This window comes from Aegilops tauschii, chromosome 2, assembly GCF_002575655.3.
Source record: "Aegilops tauschii subsp. strangulata cultivar AL8/78 chromosome 2, Aet v6.0, whole genome shotgun sequence".
NCBI classification, from domain to species: Eukaryota; Viridiplantae; Streptophyta; class Magnoliopsida; order Poales; family Poaceae; genus Aegilops; species Aegilops tauschii.
The window spans coordinates 298,330,316-298,350,093 of NC_053036.3; the positions used below are offsets into that span (position 1 = coordinate 298,330,316).

Sequence of the window (19,778 nt, forward strand, 5' to 3'; positions counted from 1 at the left end):
AGCAAATGTGAGTTTTGGTTGAAGGAAGTTGGATTCCTTGGACATGTTATATCAGGAGAAGGTATAGCAGTAGACCCCACCAAGGTTCAGTCAGTCACCGAGTGGTTGGCACCCACCTCAGTTAGCGAGATCCGCAGTTTTCTTGGACTCGCGGGATACTATCGGAGATTCATTGAGAATTTTTCCAAGATTGTGAAGCCAATGACGGCATTGTTGAAGAAGGATACCAAATTCAAATGGACGGAAGAATGTGAGGCAAGCTTTCAAGAGTTGAAGAAACATTTGACTACAGCCCCAGTGCTGATTCTGCCAGATATACGCAAGGATTTCCAAGTGTATTGCGATGCTTCACGCTCAGGACTTGGAGGTGTACTTATGCAGGACAGACAAGCTGTTTCGTATGCATCCCGACAGCTTCGACCGCATGAGTTGAATTATGCTACCCATGATTTGGAGTTAGCAGCCGTAGTGCATGCGCTCAAGACTTGGAGACATTATCTTATCGGAAACCGCTGCGATGTGTACACGGATCATAAGAGTTTGAAGTACATTTTCACACAGAAGGAGCTGAACCTTAGGCAGAGGAGATGGTTGGAGCTCATAAAGGATTATGACATGAAGCTGCACTATCATCCCGGCAAGGCCAATGTCGTAGCGGACGCTTTGAGCCGAAAGAGTTACGTTAACACCCTCGTAAGCGGAGGGATGCCAAAGGAGTTAGCTGAGGATCTCAGCGAGCTACGTTTGGAGATTGTTCCCAGAGGTTATGTTGCCGCAATGGAAGTTCAATCTACCTTGTTGGGAAAGATTCGAGAAGCGCAGAAGGATGATAAAGAGATTGCCGAGATAAAAGAGAGAATGAGCAAAGGAAAGTCCAAAGGTTTTCGTGAGGATGAGCACGACACCTTATGGTTTGAGGACCGCGTTTATGTGCCCAATAATGCGGAGATCAGGAAGTTGATACTTCGGGAGGCTCATGACTCGCCATACTCGATACACCCCGGAAACACCAAGATGTATTTGGATTTGAAGGAGCGTTTCTGGTGGACTGGTATGAGGAAGGATATTGCTGAGTATGTAGCCATATGTGATGTATGTCAGAGAGTAAAGGCAGAACATCAGAAGCCAGCAGGATTACTGCAGCCTATGCCGATACCCGAATGGAAGTGGGATAAACTTGGCATGGATTTCATCACCGGATTACCCAGGACTCGATCAGGATATGATTCTATCTGGGTAGTAGTTGACCGCTTGACCAAAGTGGCTCACTTTATTCCAGTGAAAACCATGTATACCAGTGCAAAGTTGGCCAAGATATATATGACCAGGATCGTATGTCTGCACGGAGTTCCGAGGACCATCGTATCAGATAGAGGAACACAGTTTACTTCAAAGTTTTGGCACCAGCTGCACCAGACTTTGGGTACGAGGCTAGAGTTCAGTACAGCATTTCATCCATAGACAGATGGACAGACCGAGAGAGTCAACCAGATTCTGGAGGATATGTTGAGAGCTTGTGCGCTAGATTATGGATCTAGTTGGGATGACAATTTGCCCTACGCGGAGTTCTCATACAACAATAGCTACCAGGCCAGTTTGAAGATGGCACCGTTCGAAGCCCTGTATGGATGAAGGTGCAGAACCCCGTTGATGTGGGATGAAGTGGGAGACCGACAGTTGTTTGGACCAGATTTGATCAAAGAGTCTGAAGAGAAGGTTAAGTTGATTCGAGACAGACTGAAGGTAGCCCAGTCCAGGCAGAAGAGTTATGCAGATTCGAAACGCAAGGAGGTAGCCTATGAAATCGGAGACAGAGCATATCTTCGTGTATCACCACTCTGAGGGGTGAAACGTTTTGGAGTTAAGGGAAAGTTAGCCCCGAGATTTGTAGGGCCATACCGAGTTCTGGAACGTATGGGAGAGGTTGCCTACAAGTTGGAATTACCTGAAGGATTGTCAGGAGTTCACGATGTGTTCCACGTTTCTCAGTTGAAGAAGTGCCACGCAGAGATGGCCGATATACCGCTAAGAGATACAGTGCCCCTGGAAGCAATTCAGTTGGACAGTGATCTGACCTATGAGGAGAAGCCGGTCAAGATCCTCGAGTTTGCCAGCCGAGTTACCCGCAGCAAGGTTATCAAGTTTTGCAAAGTTCAGTGGAGCCACATACCGAGGATGAAGCCACCTGGGAACGAGAGGATGATCTTCGCAAAGACCACCCACACCTATTTTCTAGCCAACCCGAATCTCGAGGGCGAGATTCATCTTAAGGGGGGTAGGTTTGTAACATCCCAAATTTTCAATTTGAATGTTATACATAGGTCATTCTTGCATATCATATTTTATTGCATTTGGTTTTGCGATCCTCGGAATTCTGAGCAACTCAAGGACCCTCAGAGAGAGTTGGGGATTTCACGTTTTTCATATTTGAATTTTATCAAATATTGAAACAAGGATCACGTTGGTTTTAATTTATTTTTCTCTCCGAAAATATTTCATATTAAAATATATGAGAGGAGATAATATGACTTCTCCAAAATAAATGAAATATTGGAGAAAAATGTTAAAATCAAATATTTGATTTTATTCGGATTTTATTGATATTTTATTTGCATAGGAAAAATACGCATTTTTCAAAATTGCATTATAGGCCCAAATAAATGTTCACCTTGTCCGACATATTTTTAGAGAACGGGGAAAATTTATTTCGGAATTGTTGGAGTCCGTTTAGTATTTCTTTTTTTTTCTGCACGTCGGATTGTTTAAAAAAAGGGTGTAACCGACTCCAGGCCGTACCCGGCCAGGACACCTCGGGCCGGCCTTTTTAAGCCGCGACCCCCGGGCCCCGACAGCCCAGCCGCCCCGCGCCCCCTCGCAAACCCTAGTCCGAGCCGCCGCCTCGCCGCCCGTGCCGCCGCCGCCGCCCGCGAGCCGCCCCGCCGGAGCCCGCCGCCGCCTCGCCGGAATCCCGCCGGACTCGAGGTAGCCGCCGCCGGTTTTTCTTTTAAAACCGTTCGGTTTTTTATAAACTCTAGTTCGTTTTTTAGATCGGTTCGTCGGTTTTCTCGGTTTAGTTTATTTAGCGGGCGTTCGTCCGTACATTCGTTTTACAAACGGTTTTGGCCGTTAGTCGCAGACAGCGAACGTTTGTTCGTTAGCCTGTTCGTCAGTTTTTCTTTTTCTCGGATTTTTCGCGATTATTTTCGATCGCGATTTTCGATCCGATTTTTGTTTTAGTTTATCTTTTCGATCGTTTATCGGAATCAGGCGATTCAAGCGCCTAGATCTTCGTCTCGAAACCCTCTTTGTGCTTAACCAACTTGAACAAGATTTTGGTACTGTAAATTTTGACTTTAGTCCAGATTAGTAAACGGATCTTGTTTCTTTCGCAGTTTGAGTTTTGTTGCTCTGTTTGATTTGATTTTTTTTGCAAACCGGAGTTCTTAATTTGAACTTTCTGGTTAGATCTTCTTATTCAAGTTTTACCCATGCATCTTCGCTTGATTTCTTATGTATGCTATTGTTTGTTTGCGATAGAATTCCCGAAGTGCGAAGCGTGCTACTACGAGTCTCTAGGTTTTGCGGATCGTCAGCAAGGCAAGTAACACATTGATCATACTCTTTTCATACCCAGTTTTTATGCATTAGTTCCAATCCTCAAACACTGCATGATTAGGATGTGATTAACTTGTGGGTATTGGGAAATAGTTGATGAGGTAGAACCTATTACCTGTTTTATTATCAAACCCTCGGGAGTTACTTCTACGTTAGGCTTATATTGCCATGCTATGCTCGTAGACGTGGATTGGGTTTGAGTGTATCCATGACAGATGTGAGTTGTTAATTAATGGTTCAACTTAAGGTGGCTACTTTAATACACATCTGGGTGGATTGCTTGTTTGGGCACCTGGGGAATCCAGTGTTGTCCTAGGAGATCCCGGGGCATCCATGTGATCATCCTACGGTCCACCACCCAGGCTCAAAGGGATCGTGAGATTATTCATGCTAGAAACTTCCGTGTGCAGCCACAAGCTATTATGGGCTCTAGCATAGTTTGAGTAAGTTGCATGACCTCTTCCAGTGGTAGGCTAGTAGATGTAGGGGATGTAGGTTGGTACTGTCTACCCGGGGTTAGAGTTAATGCTTCTGAAAGACTGTGTCTCGGTCATCCGTTTCTCAAACACCATGTAGTGCAAGAAATCCAACGGAGGAGATTGAGTCTTGTGGGGAAAAGTGTGCAAACCTCTGCAGAGTGTACAATCTAATCATGGTTAGTCGTGTCCCCGGTTATGGACATCTTGAGTATCTAGTACTTGGATTATCCTATCGTATCTCATCACTCTAAATTAATATGTTGGGTTGTTAATGATTACTTTAATTGGGATTGAGATGGGGGTACCATTCTCAATGTTTCAACTACCATGATAGTCAAATAAAATTTATTCCTTTGTTGTAGGGAAAAATTTGCTTTTCGCAAAAACCATATACCATAGAGCCTCCACTAGCCATATATGTAGGTAGTGATAGCATTTATTCTGTTCATTGCTCTACTATGTTACATTGCCATCATATTCCATGTGCTGACCCGTTTTCGGGCTGCAACGTATTATGTTGCAGACTTTTCAGACGGGGAGTAAGGTTCGCTAGGTCGTTGTCGTGCAGCTCAGCTATGCCGTTGGAGTTGATGGACTCACTTTATCTTCCAAGCCTTCCATTGTTATCGTTTTAGATGGCCTTAAGCCATATTTATTGTAACAAGTTCTCTTCTGAGATATTCGATGTAATAAGTGTGTGATTGCCACTCTGTTATAAATCCTTCGAGTACTGTGTGTGTCAGCATTATCGATCCAGGGATGACACTAAAGCATAGAGACTTGACCATTTGAGGTCGGGTCGCTACAACAACTCATGTCTATGGCTAGGAAACTTAGCCATCTTTGATTCAACGAGCTAGTCAAGTAGAGGCATACTAGTGACACTCTTTGTTTGTCTATGTATTCACACATGTACTAAGTTTCCGGTTAATACAATTCTAGCATGAATAATAAACATTTATCATGATATAAGGAGATATAAATAACAACTTTATTATTGCCTCTAGGGCATATTTCCTTCAATCTCTTGCTCCCTGGCATCCAAAGATGCTTTGTGATCCGCCAGACGCTTCTCCCGAGCCACGACATCCTCCCTCATCATATTAAGAGTCTCTTGCTGTCTCATGAGCACCTTGAACTGCTTGTCGTGCCATTCGCGCAGCTCCAGACACTTGCCCTTCAGCCTCTGGTCTACTTTATCGGCGGATTCACGCAGTGCCTTGAGCTCCTGCCACTTCTGACGATGTCGGGCCTGCATTTCCTTCACTCCCGCCACCATGGATTCCATAAAGGACAAGTCCATGGCGACGACAACAGAATCATTGGCCTCCTCGCCTCCCAGATGCAGTGGCGCCAGAATACACTGCAACTCTTCGTCAAGCTCTGCGTCTGACAGGGACAGACCGGGGGCTCCGATATCGGGCAATTGCGACATCACAGCCAGCATGTTCAAGGAGGACGGCACGGCATCAGCAGCGCTCCCAGGAGAAGGAAGTGGGCCCATGGTTTGAAAAGGAATCTTTGCCTCGATAACCACTTCCTCTACCGGGGCGCTCTTCAGAGAATGTTCTACCACTACCAAGGAACCCTGTATTCCCCGGCAATAAGATCTTTCCCCTCGACGGCCGCGACCCTCACGGCTTCATCTGTGGTGGACCTCCCAATGTCCGCAACCACCTCCAACAAATCTGGTTCCTTGGCCTGGGGGTCTGTTGATGAGAGAGGCCAGTAAGCAAACAGAAGGATGAGCACCTTGAAAAAAAGGGGGGAAGAATACGGCAGATGCAGCCAGAGTATGAAAGAAAAAGAAGAATCAAATTATGTACCCGGAGAGGTCTGCCGAGCAGGGGTCTCTGCTTCCCCAACAACAGTCGTTGCCGGGTCGCGAACTTCTTCCTCTGCCGGGGCAGACTCGGCCGCCCTCCGCACTATCTCTACCGCTGAGGATTCCACGGCCACATCTTCGGATTGGACGACAGGGGAGCCGTGCTCTTCAAGGGTGACTCGCTCTATGTCGCATCACCTTCTCCTCCACGAGAAGGGGCGGAGAAGCTGCCTCCATCATCTCCGGCGGGCGGGGTCAAGTCTCCGCTCCCAGGCTGGGGGCTAAGCTGGGGGCTCGGCACAGGATCCTCTGCATCCCTCCCTACCGAAGCCGAGCCCTCCGTGCCCTTCAGTGACCCGAGGCGCCGGAGCCTTTTCTGGGAGTGGTGGACAAGGGTATCCTCCTCCTCCTCCACTTCCCCGCAAAGCAACAACAAGGACAAGAGGTCAGTCGACAGAAAGCATTTAAATCTACTTAGGAAGATATCCACCATAAAGAGAAATCTCCCTTACTCTTCCGCCATAAGCATGGAGTTCAATTTGAACTCCATGGGAGGAGGGGACTCCTGTCCTCTCTTCAGAGACGGAAGGGTGGAACTTCCCGGCAGCTTCGGTGCCTGCCGTGGTACCAGGAGCTCCGGGGAAGGCGAGCTCTGCGAAGAACTCGACCTGGAGCGGGAGCTGGATTCCTCCTCCGAGACCACCGGCCGTTTGGCAGAAGATGCCCTGGCCCGAGCAAGATGAGGAGATTGGCGACACGCCCCCTCTGCCTTGGAGGTCTTGGTGGAGATCTTCTTCACCTTCTTGGTGGGCGGATCCAGTTTGGAGGCCGCCGCTCCTCGAGCGGCGACGCGCCTGCGGGTACGCTGGTCTGGATCCGGTGCGGGGGCTTGCGGTCCTGCCGCTAGCCACTCCTCCTCTACGGGGGCCGCTGCCGCGCCCTCCTCCCTCTCCTCCTCCTCTCCCTCCTGGAGCTCCGTAGCTGCCTTGGCCAGAGCATCTAGCCCGGCAAAGTTATCCCCAGCAAGCTCTTCCCTGCCGGTATCTTCTGTGGCTTGTGCCTCGCTGCCACCCTGGGAAGAACTCCCGTCCCCAGCCTTTCCTTTGCCCTTCCCGGCCTTTGCGGCCTTCTCCATTTCTGCACGGCGGGTAACTTTGTCCTCCGTGACTCTCTTCAGAATATACGCTACCTCCGCAGCAGAGGTGCATTTATACATCTCGCCATCAGCCCTGGTGGCCTTTTCCACCAAAGTGCTCGACCATTGGAGCTCCTCGTCAAGGGAAGGGAGCCGCCATGTGCTCGACACTCCCTCGGCGTTGCAGTCCGGCATCCACTTCAGTATTTGATCCCGGGCAGAATTGGCATTCATGGGGACGACGGTTCCGGGAGCTTGAACATCTCGAAACGACCAAATAGTTGGTCGCACAACCAAGCATGGCCATAAACTGACAAATTGTTGGCCAGCCCCGGCAACAGCCTCATCCCATCTGCAGCACCGCCGTATTGCCACACAGGCCTGTCCCTGTCCTGCAGCGGTGAGATGCGGCGGAGAAGGAAGCCTGCCCCCACATGCTCGACGGTTAGCCCGGTGGCCGCCAGGCGGATGATCCTATTGATTGCTGGGCGCAACCTGTCCTCTGAAAGCCCCTTGGTGCTCCAATCCTTGCCGTGCTCGACGCACTCTTGCCGCGCTTTGCAAAATTCGGGGGCTTCCTTATCCTGAATCCAGCACCAATCCCCTCTCCATTCCTCCCACCTCTCGCGTAAATGCCCCGGGAGGTAATTCTTCTTCGACCGAGGTATCCAGCTGATCATTCCAGAGCGAATCACCTTGCTCTCCACCCGCGGGACAAAGTAATGACGGAATGGATCCACATTGGGCTTCACCCCGACAAAATTCTCGCACAAATGCGCGAAGATGGCCATGGTCGCCATTGCATTTGGCGTAAAATCAAGGAGGTGGAACCCATAGAAATTCATGATCGCCTCAAAGAACTCAGAAAAAGGAGGACATAGCCCGCAGATGAAATAAGCGGCAAAGAACCGATAAGAGTTAGGGGGATCCACCTCACCCGCCTCGAAGACTACGGGAGCCCCGTGTCCCTTCTCGACGGGTCGCCCCCACAGGTACCCGTACTTTGCCTGAAGGACAGGGCCGCGCAAGTTGGACGGAACGAAGACGATGCCCGCGCTCTGTTTCTTGCTCAGCTCCGCCGACCTCTTGTTCTTGTCAGTGGCAGTCTCCTTAGCCGCGGTCGCCGGCTTCTTCGCGGGTTTCTTCCCCATTACTACAGCAATGCAGAGTGGGGGAAGGGATTCGCTGGGTGGCGGTGGAAGAAGAGGTAAGATGGGAACTGTCGCAAGCTTGCGGAGGAAGAAGATGGAGGAGCGGGGCGGAGATCAGATGGATCGTGCCGCTCCGATTTTCCCTGCTCTTAAGAGGAGCGAGGGTGGGACAGGGGCGCGACGCTTCAGAAAGCTACCGTTCTACCTCAACTGCAACGGTCCCACGACCCCACGACGCGCAGTAATTACGCGAAGGTGGACGTTGGATTGACTGGTCATTGTGGCGAACCGCCGTGCGTAGCCCGCTCATGCCACGTGTCCGCGCACTGTTTGGGGCCTAACCCAACATCGGGGGAAATATACAGGGGCAGGCATTTCCCCCTGACTCGTGCACGGACAGGACGAAGGGAAGCCAGAGGTCGAAGGGCCAAGAGACTTGAAGAACCAACATGCAGCTCAGAGAGATCGAGATCGAGCCAAAGGAGCAGGATATCGGCAAGAGAAAGGGTCTCCCTTGCTGGGCAGGCGAGCCCGACAAGGGGCCAGGCCACCACCGGCAAGCAACCAAGACTCCCCGGCAGCACCTGCCGGGGCTCGCGGGGCCTGAATCACCCCGCCAACCGCGCAAGTATGACCCACATCGTCAATCAGTGCGGTGTCAAGCCACAAGGTGATTAAGTGGCGGCATCTGCCACATGGCGGCCATCTCCTACAGAAGAAACCCACAAGTGACACCCGTCCAGTGATGTGTCAAGAGAACAGGTGCGAAGCCGGCAAGATAAGCCCGGCAGGCCTTGCCGGGCAGCTAGTGATGTGACACCGAGCGGTGCATTTAATGCACCTTGCCAGCCCGCAGAGTTAGGTATGATAGCATTGTTTGCTATCATATCAGTGGGTAATGACTGTTTTTCCACTGTGGTGACCCCTTAATCTATAAAAGGAGGCCCATGGCATTCGTAGGAGGGGGTTAGAGGGTTGGAAACTTGACAAACCCAAGCCACCATACACTTGCGGTCACCGTAGCCCGGAGGCAGGCCTTGCCGGGCAAGTGTACCACGCACCACCACATTCATTTCCACCATCAATCCACCAAAAGCAAGAGTAGGGTCTTGCGCCTCGCAGCGGCCCGAACCTGGGTAAATTGCTTGTGTGCTCTCTGTCGTGCTGTCGTGCATTGATCTGCTCTTTGTGCAACGCGACGTCCCCCGCCGAACCAGCAAGGGGCCGCCGGGTCCCATAGGTGGCCGCGGATATCCCACGACAATTATATGGGACCTTTTCCTTCCTCTAATGGGTATACACATATTTTAGTTGCTGTTGATTACATTACTAAGTGGGTAGAAGCTATTCCTAGTAGTGCTGATCATAACACTTCTATTATGATGCTTAAAGAAGTTATTTTTTCCGAGGTTTGGAGTCCCCAGATATTTGATGACTGATGGTGGTTCACATTTTATTCATGGTGCTTTCCGTAAAATGCTTGCTAAATATGATGTCAACCATAGAATTGCATCTCCTTATCACCCTCAGTCTAGTGGTCAAGTAGAATTGAGCAATAGAGAGATTAAATTGATTTTGCAAAAGACTGTTAATAGATCTAGAAAGAATTGGTCTAAGAAACTTGATGATGCATTATGGGCTTATAGAACTGCTTATTAGAACCCTATGGGTATGTCTTCATATAAAATGGTTTAAGTAAAAGCATGTCACTTACCTCTTGAACTAGAACATAAAGCTTATTGGGCAATCAAAGAGCTCAATTATGATTTCAAACTTGCCGACGAGAAGAGGTTATTTGACATAAGCTCACTTGATTAATGGAGAACCCAAGCCTATGAAAATGCCAAGTTGTTTAAAGAAAAAGTTAAAAGATGGCATGACAAAAGGATACAAAAGCGTGAATTTAATGTAGGTGACCATGTCTTGCTATACAACTCTCGTTTAAGATTTTTTGCAGGAAAGCTTCTCTCTAAATGGGAAGGTCCTTACATTATCGAGGAGGTCTATTGTTCTGGTGCCATCAAAATCAACATCACCGGAGGCACTAACCCGAAGGTGGTAAATGGTCAAAGGATCAAACATTATATTTTAGGTACCCCCATAAATGTTGAAACCAATATTATTAATACCATAACGCCGGAGGAGTACATAAGGGAGACTTTCCAGAACGTTTCAGACTCCGAAAAGGAATAGGTATGTGGTACGATAAGTCAACCGACTCCAAAACGGTTCAAATGGCAAATTTTCTACGTTTTGGAATACTTAAAAAATTAGGAAAATTAAAAGTAGTCCAAAGAGTGCACGAGGAGGCGACAAGGCAGGGGGCATGCCCTACCCCCTGGGTGCACCCCTGTAGCTTGTGGCCACCTCGTGTGCCCTCTAGACTCCGTTTTCTTGTGGAATACATCTTTTGGTCAGTAAAAATTCATTATATAATCTCCTAAAAGTTTTGACCATCGTATCACGGCAAAATCCTCTGTTCTTGTTTCGAGCTGTTTTTCTGACAGATCTGGAGGCATGTCGTCCCAAGATTCGGAGGGAGAGAGCTATGTAGTTGATTACATCACAGACCCCAAGGTTTACGGGGATGTGGAGCATTATTGTTGGACCTCTGAGGAAGAAGAAGACTACAATCCGAAGGGAAAAGAGGAGACAAGTTCCGATGAAGAGGAAGTCCCACTACCACAACCTCGGGACATGCACGTGGAGTTCAAAAAGTCAAGTCTCCCCAATAAAGCAAAGAAACCTAAGATCGAGTTTACCCCTTTTCGTCTTTTGTAGGAGAATAATCAAGAATTATGCAAAAAGATATTAATACTAGAGTAGGAGATCGATGACCTGAAGGAGGAAAATTCCATCCTCAAGCGTAAGCGGAGGAGAAAGGACAAGCCTACAACATCATCAACTCCATCATCACCAATTCCGAAGAAAGAGATCTAAATACATGGGTATGGGCCCTCCCCTTGGCAAATGCCAAGCTTGGAGGAGGTGCCCCGGTATCGTATCACCATCACACCTTTACCTTTATCGTTTTCTTAGTTCGATCCTTTTGGTTATATCTTGATCTAGCAGAATAAAAGTTTTTAGTATGATCTAACTTTGAGTTTTGCTTTGCGATCTATCTATGTAATTGAGTCCATGAGTTATATAATAAAGAGTAGTTTTGAGTTGAGGGCTTTGCTTTCTTGTTATGATCTTGAGGAAATATATAAAAGAATAAAAAGAAATAAAAAGATCATATAATGGTCTTATGGAGAGTGATGACTTCACATATAATGAGTATGATGAATAAAAGTTGTTGAGAGTTGACAAACATAGTTTTGGTCATTGTTGTAATTAATAGGAAGTAATAAAGAAAGAGAGGTTTCACATATAAATACATTATCTTGGACATCTTTTGTGACTGTGAGCACTCATTAAAATATGACATGCTAAAAAGTTGATGTTGGACAAGGAAGACAACATAATGGGTTATGTTTTCTTATATCTGAATAGAAGTTATATTATCATGAATCCTCCAACATGTGAGCTTGCTTTCCCTCTCATGCTAGCCAAATATTTTGCACCAAGTAGAGATACTACTTGTGCATCCCAACATCCCTTAAACCAGTTTTGCCATGAGAGTCCACTATACCTACCTATGGATTGAGTAAGATCCTTCAAGTAAGTTGTCATCGGTGCAAGCAATAAAAAAATTGCTCCCTAAATATGTATGATCTTTTAGTGTGGAGAAAATAAGCTTTATACAAAGTTGTGATATGGAAGAAATAAAAGCGACGAACTGCATAATAAAGTTCTTTATCACAAGCGGCAATATAAAGTGACGTTATTTTGCAATAAGATTTTGTGCATCCAACCATAAAAGCGCATGACAACCTCTGCTTCCCTCTACGAAGGGCCTATCTTTTATTTTTACCTCCTACCCTTACAAGAGTCATGGTGATCTTCACCTTTCCTTTTTACACTTTTCTTTTTTGGCAAGCACTATGTGTTGGAGAAAGATCCGGATATATATATATATATCCACTCGGATGTAGGTTATCATAAAGTATTATTGTTGACATTACGGTAAAAGGTTGGGAGGCGAAACTATAAACCCCTATCTTTCTCTGTGTCCGACTGAGGCTTTGAACTCATAAGTATCACGTGAGTGTTAGCAATTGTGAAAGGCTAAAAGATGGTTGAGTATGTGGACTTGCTATACAAAAGCTCTTACATTGACTCTTTCCGATGTTATGATAAATTGTAATTGCTTCATTGACTAAGATCATAGTTTGTTAGTTTTCAATGAAGTTTTTGATTCATACTTTACCTTGTGAATGAATTGTTACTTTAGCATAAGAAATTATATGACATTATATGTTGCTGTTCTAAAGATGATCATGATGCCCTCGTGTCCATATTTTATTTTATCGACACCTCTATCTCTAAACATGTGGACATATTTTTCGATTTCGGCTTCCGCTTGAGGACAAGCGAGGTCTAAGCTTGAGGGAGTTGATACGTCCATTTTGCATCATGCTTTTATATTGATATTTATTGCATTATGGGCTATTATTACACATTATGGCACAATACTTATGCCTTTTCTCTCTTATTTTACAAGGTTTACACAAAGAGGGAGAATGCTGGCAGCTGGAATTCTGGACTGGAAAGGAGCAAATCTGAGAGACCTATTCTGCACAACTCCAAAAGTCCTAAAAATTTACGAAGAATTATTTTGGAATATATAAAAAATATTGGGCGAAGAAAGTACCAGAGGGGACCCACCAGGTAGACACAAGGGTGGGGGCGCGCCCCCTGGCTTATGGGCCCCCTGGCAGCCCTCCGGTGCCCATCTTCTGCTATATGATGTCTTTTGACCTAGAAAAAATGAGGAGGAAGCTTTCAGGACGAAGCGCCACCGTCTCGAGGCGGAGCTGTTCTGCTGGGGAAACTTCCCTCCCGGAGGGGGAAATCGAAGCCATCGTCATCACCAACGATCCTCTCATCGAGAGGGGGTCAATCTCCATCAACATCTTCACCAGCACCATCTCCTCTCAAACCCTAGTTCATCTCTTGTATCCGATCTTTGTCTCAAAACCTCAGATTGGTACCTATGGGTTGCTAGTAGTGTTGATTACTCCTCGTAGTTGATGCTAGTTGGTTCATTCGCTGGGAGATCATATGTTTAGATCCTTAATGATAATTATTACTCCTCTGATTATGAACATGAATATGCTTTGTGAGTAGTTACGTTTGTTCCTGAGGACATGAGTGAAGTCTTGTTATAAGTAATCATGTGAATTTTGTATTCGTTCGATATTTTGATGAGATGTATGTTGTCTTTCCTCTAGTGGTGTTATGTGAACATCGACTACATGACACTTCACCATGATTTGGGCCTAGGGGAAGGCATTGGGAAGTAATAAGTAGATGATGGGTTGCTAGAGTGACAGAAGCTTAAACCCTAGTTTATGCGTTGCTTCGTAAGGGGCTGATTTGGATCCACATGTTTCATGCTATGGTTAGATTGATCTTAATTCTTCTTTCGTAGTTGCGGATGCTTGCGAGAGGGGTTAATCATAAGTGGGAGGCTTGTCCAAGTAAGGACAACACCCAAGCATCGGTCCACCCACATATCAAATTATCAAGTAACGAACGCGAACCATATGAGCATGATGAAAACTAACTTGAAAGTCATTCCCATGTGTCCTCGGGAGCGCTTTGCATTATATAAGAGTTCGTCAAAGCTTGTCCTTTGCTACAAAAAGGATTGGACCACCTTACCACACCTTTGTTACACTTGTTACTTGTTACCCGTTATGAATTATCTTCTCAAAAAATTATCTGTCACCGATAATTTCAGTGCTTGCAGAGAATACCTTACTGAAAACCACTTGTTATTTCCTTCTGCTCCTTGTTGGGTTTGACCCTCTTACTTATCGAAAGGACTACGATAGATCCCCTATACTTGTGGGTCATCAAGTAGGAGTAGTAGTAGTAGCAGCAGCAGCAACAGCAGCAGTAGTAGTAGTAGTGAAAGATTGTGGTGGTGGTGGTGGTGGTAGTCGTAGTGGTAGTGGTAACATTTTCTTATTTGTTGTCTATAGTTGCAACCATTTTACACATGCACAACACACACATGGGAGTTCATAGCTTCTTTTCTCAACAATTTACTGCTACACATGTAGTTGCCTAAAAGGTTTTCATAGAGAGCTAGTTTAGAATCCTTTTAGAATTGCTACAAATAAGGAACTCTCACAAAGAGTTGCTCAATTGCGCACATGTAATTTGCCTACTGCCACACACGTAATTGCCTAATAGGTACACACAGAGTTGGCACAAAAATTACCCAAAGCTGGTCAAAAGTAACCACTGAGTTGTTTGCTATCATTATAAAATAGTTCTATGGTAGGAGGTGGGGGGGGGGACTTTTGGCAAGTATGTATGCAATCATTCATGCGTGGAGGAAAAATAGTGTTATTTTTCCCACAACCAATAAGTTGCTTGTTGTAACACAATTAGTTGCCTACAAGTTTGACAATAGTTGCTATGAACTTTTAGAGTTCATAGCATCCACACGCAGCCAACAGTTGCTTACCAGCCACACTACTTTTGCTTAAACAAAACACACCCGTTGCTTTGTTCTTTTCTTTTCTCGCCCTATCTCATGTTATTTCTTACAAGAAAGGTGCCAGCAACAATTTTTTTACTGTAACACAATTAGTTGCCTGCAGGTTTCACAACAGTTGCTACGAACTTTTAGAATTCATAGCATCCACAAGCAGCCAAAGAAGTTGCTTACCAGCTGCACTAGTTTTGCCTAAACAAAACACTCCAATTGCTTATTTTTTTCGCTTTTCTTGCAGCAGAGGTGCCAGCAACAATCATAGAGGAGGCTCACGATGAACAAGGGTAGGGGAGGGTCACAATGAACAAGAACGGGGAGAAGGGTAAAATCGCAGCTTCTTCTTCTCGTACACGCCAGCGGATCTTTTCTTTGCTGCAACTCAAATGGTGCAGATCCATGGCGATTTGATCCAGACAATTTCGTTGGGGGAGAAGAAGAGAGAGCGGGAGGGGGCGGGTGGAGAGAAGGATGAAGGGAACCAATGGCGAGTCATGCGGGGGGAGGAGGGGAAGGGAAGCACGTGATCGGGTAAGGGGGGAGGGGGGAGGGGGGACCAGGTTAGTCTTCGAGTCGCGGGATGAAACACGCAAGGCTTGATCGCGGGCTCCCTTAAACTTTTGCATGGGAGACCAAACTTTCCTAATATGACAGGTTGCCAGGAATCCCTACAGGGCATTCAATTGCTGGCTAGACGCGTCCATTTATATATACCTAAAAAAACCTTTAATCATTCCGCGGCACTTGAGAGAGTTCCCTTGCTGCCGCGAGAAGGCAGAGGTGACACCCTGGTCCCAGCTGCAGACAGGCCGCGCATCGAGTATAATCAATCTAACAAATCCACGGTTGGACCGACCTGTCAGCCGCGGCACACAAAGGCGTCCAGCTTAACCCCCACTCGTTAAAAGCATCTCCGACAGTACAACGGCCAACCCCTCTCTCTCTCTCTCTCTCTCTCCTCGCCGCGCCTCCGGCCCCGCCGCCATGAACAACCTACTCACCGTAAGTTCCCTCTCTCTGCCTCCCTCCCTCCCCTCTGAACCGTCCTGTCCCTCGATCTACTCACGCTGGCTCCCTCAATTGCTTCACCGAGTGGCGGGGATCCAGCACACGAGCTCGAGATCTGAGCGGGGCTGCCCGCCGTGCCCCCCTCCCGCACGGGCTTCAAATTTCTGAAGCAACCGTTGTTCTGTTGCTATGAGCTCCAAGTCGGCTGGGCCTGATCGAGTTTAGAGGCGGCTGAGTGACTGGTGGAGAAAGGGATTGCTTAAGCGGCGCGGCGCGAAAAAAAAAGGAAATGCCACGCAAGGAATCGGCTTAGCTGCTCTGATGTGCGTGGCGAAGTAGCAGGATTTATCCTTTTAGGATGGTCGCGTTAGATCTGCTTTTTTGTGTTATGAGCAATGGCCTGGTTGCTGTTGTTTCAAGAACCTCTCCGTGATGTGCAACGACTTTTGTTCTGATTTATTCCGAGCTTTATGCTTAACACCGGAGTAAATTTTGCTACCATCCTCGAAATGTCATTGACTGTTAGGCTGAAAACACATAATGATCACATTAGTTATTTGAACAGTCAAATTAACTGGCTTGGAGTTTCTGTGGGGTTTGATATGCTGGAAGACTTCAGAATATTCTTTTGGCATTACATGATCGTTGTCATGTTTCTTTTGAGTTTTCACATGCACTGTGTTATGAATACAAACGATTCGCAACTGGGAAGGAAGTGTTTTGATTTTGAAAGTGACAGCTCAAATACTCTTTTGGCTGTTTATCTGCAGTATTAGCAATTTAAGCTTCATACTCTTCTGGGATTAGTTATAATGTCAATGCTTTATTGTGCAACAATAGTATTTGGTTTAGCTTATGATGAAAGTAGCGCAATTGGCTTGTCAGATTGAATTCATAACAATCAAGCCTTCGTGCAGGTGCTGCAGTACATGCATTACATATTCTAAACATTCCTATTTTGCAGGATTCCTTTGAGCTTCCTCGGCGGGATTCCTCAAGAGATGGGGACGTTGAAATGGGAATGCATCAGCCTGATGCTTCTGATAATTTAAAAGGCTTCTTGAAGAAGGTGCTGTTTAGGAAACTCTTCAGTCTTCGCATTTTGTAACGACCTTATTTGTCCATTTTTGCACCTCAGATTAATGACATGATGCTTTCATACACAGGTTGATGGAATTGAGAGCCTAATAGCTAAGCTGACGAATCTCTTGACTAAGCTCCAGGTCCATTCATCATCCCCCATTCTAATTTCCTTATTTCTGTTTCTGGTCCTTATTCATAGTAATGACGGAATCTCGGTGTGTGAGTACTAACTTCCTTGATGAATTTATCAAAGCCCCGCAGTTAAATATAATATATATACACCTTGCCTTTTCTTGCAGACTGCAAACGAGGAATCAAAAGCAGTTACAAAAGCAAGTGCCATGAAAGGTGAGAACTCGTGTTCTTTAGCAGAGCCAAACCTTATCTGAAATGAGTGTAGACTCTCTTGAAAATTTCGCTATATGTATAGTCACGTACAACAATACATTTTTGTAGCAATTAAGCAGCGAATGGAGAAAGATATTGATGAAGTGGGGAAAATTGCTCGTATGGCAAAAACCAAAGTTGATGAACTGGAAAAAGATGTATGTTTACACTTGACCTGCTTGTGTCTGTCATTCTTTCCTAGCTTTATCTGCATAAATTAAAGGATGGACATGCTTATGGTTTGCTGCCTCTGTGCTACAGAACCTATCTAACAGGCAGAAACCTGGATGTGGGAAGGGGTCTGCAGTAGATCGATCAAGAGAACAGACTACTGGGTAAATTTGCTGTCAATTTGTGTTTCCGATTTCTTGCCTTCATGAATTAGTTGTTGTTCACTGTGCTTACCGATCTCTACAGAGCAGTCAAAAAGAAATTGAAGGAACGGATGGACGATTTTCAGGTATTGTTTTCCTCTAACTGGAATGTCCAAATTACCTTGTATGTGATGATTTTCTTGTTCTGTGAATAAATATTCCCTCTAATGCCTAATAATCTTTAGACACATAGAAAATTAATCCATATTTTTCTATTTACTACCTGGGCTATTTGATATGCCCTCATAGAGCAGCAGGGACATCCAGCTATATGAAGTCTGAACGTCTAGCTCTTCATAAGCGGTGGAAGTGGCTTCCTTGATGCTTATATGTTCTAAAAAGTAAAGGAAAAATATTACTGAACTATGTTTTGCAAATTATCCTCCTTTCAACTTTCATTAGCTTTACAAGAATATTTCTTACCATCATGGTAGATTGAAAGTATGCATCAGCCTGATGTCTGAAAATAGAATAATATAATGTATTATTGCAACTATGTGAGTTATACGGTGTTGTTACCCTCTGATGCAGGTATTGAGAGAATCAATCCGGCAGGAGTACCGGGAAGTTGTTGAAAGAAGGGTATTTACTGTAACTGGCAATCGCCCTGATGAAGAGGTATAGTTGCAACATTTTTTTATATGGTTAAATTTGTGCTTTGATTTGCAATGTTTTTTAGTTGTTTATCTTACAGTGTGCCTCCTTTGTTACTTTGGAACCTGCAGACTATTGATGATTTAATCGAGACAGGGAGAAGTGAGCAAATTTTCAAAGATGCTGTTCAGCAGCAGGGGAGAGGCCAGGTATATGAGTTATAACTTGGTCATTATTTGTGTACTTGTGGGAAAATGCATCAAAATATCATCAGGATAATTTGGCCTCTTCTAGATATTGGATACTGTTGCTGAGATACAGGAGCGTCATGATGCTGTCAGAGATCTGGAGAGGAAGCTTCTGGAGTTGCAGCAGGTTATCTTTCATTTGCATGAGCTCTTGTACAATTTTATAGTTCACACCATGTGAATACAAGGGTTGTAATATGTCTTATGTACCCAATTTCCTGGGTTTTGCCTTGTAGATATTCCTGGATATGGCAGTATTGGTTGAGGCTCAAGGAGACATGATCAACCACATAGAGACACATGTAAGACAAACAGCTTATTCTAAATAGACCTAACCGATTTTATAAAGCAAACTAACGAAATGTTGCTAACATTTGCACTGTCATGCCATTTTCTTTTTCAAGGTTTCAAATGCTACCAACCACATACAGCAAGGTGTGGGCGCTCTCCAGAATGCAAAGAAGCTGCAGAAAAACTCGAGAAAGTGGATGTGCTACGCCATCATCCTTCTCCTGGTAATAGTGGTTATCATCGTGGTCGCGGTTATCCAGCCATGGAAGAAGTAACTCTTGAGCATGACCTGGAACCCAAGATCTCGGCGGAATATATATATATATACTGTTTTTGTGTTTGTGCAATCTGTGTAGTTCTGTGACCGATTCAAACTCTTCTATCGTTGTACCTATGCTCAACCAGACAAAGCCCCATATTGTTTGCCCCTGGAGGTGCTGCTATTCATTTGTGTTTCGTGTACTCCAGCTATTTTAGCGGTGAAAGTGGTGAACGCGAAACCGAAATGTGCATTCTTGTTCCTAAATCCATTTATTGCAGTTTGTGCACCATACTAACATGTAAGAACGTTTTGCTGTTTGTTACCGGATCTAATGCTCATTCATCTTTGTTTCTTCTTGCAAAAGAAAATGCTCATTCATCTTTGTTTCTTCTTGCAAAAGAAAATGCCCATTCATCTTTGTTTCTTTGCAAAAGAAAATGCTCATTCATCTTGGGGCTGATCATCACCACCTTCGTCCTCTAAGAATACAGATAGGCTGACTAAGATCTTCAAATTGTCTTACCTGAAAAGATGAGTTATTCAAAGGAATACCTGAAGAATAGAATAGAATAGAATAAACACATGGCACAGGTGGGTGCTAGAATAGTAGTTGATAGAAGTTTTGGTCATTTAAAAAAAATAACCACTGCTTAACTTAATTAGATCGTAGAAGATAAGCAAGCGGGTTCGGGCAGTTGGTCCTATTTGAAGGTAAG

General features: G+C 45.4%; 1 protein-coding gene across 1 annotated transcript; it reads left to right on the forward strand.

Moving 5' to 3' along the window:
- Nucleotides 1-15,561: 15,561 nt before the first annotated feature.
- Nucleotides 15,562-19,351, forward strand: LOC109758192 (syntaxin-132). Its single transcript, XM_020317035.4, has 12 exons — nt 15,562-15,817; nt 16,788-16,892; nt 16,990-17,046; nt 17,206-17,254; nt 17,363-17,451; nt 17,555-17,628; nt 17,711-17,753; nt 18,199-18,285; nt 18,393-18,470; nt 18,556-18,636; nt 18,746-18,811; nt 18,914-19,351. The coding sequence occupies exons 1-12, from the start codon at nt 15,800-15,802 to the stop codon at nt 19,073-19,075; spliced, it is 909 nt and encodes a 302-aa protein (XP_020172624.1). The 5' UTR covers nt 15,562-15,799; the 3' UTR covers nt 19,076-19,351.
- Nucleotides 19,352-19,778: the final 427 nt, after the last annotated feature.

Coding starts and splice junctions, on each gene's coding strand:
- LOC109758192 (XM_020317035.4), top strand. Junction 17,047..17,205: donor ATCTCTTGACTAAGCTCCAG/GTCCATTCATCA, acceptor CTTTTCTTGCAG/ACTGCAAACGAGGAATCAAA. Junction 18,812..18,913: donor TCAACCACATAGAGACACAT/GTAAGACAAACA, acceptor TTCTTTTTCAAG/GTTTCAAATGCTACCAACCA.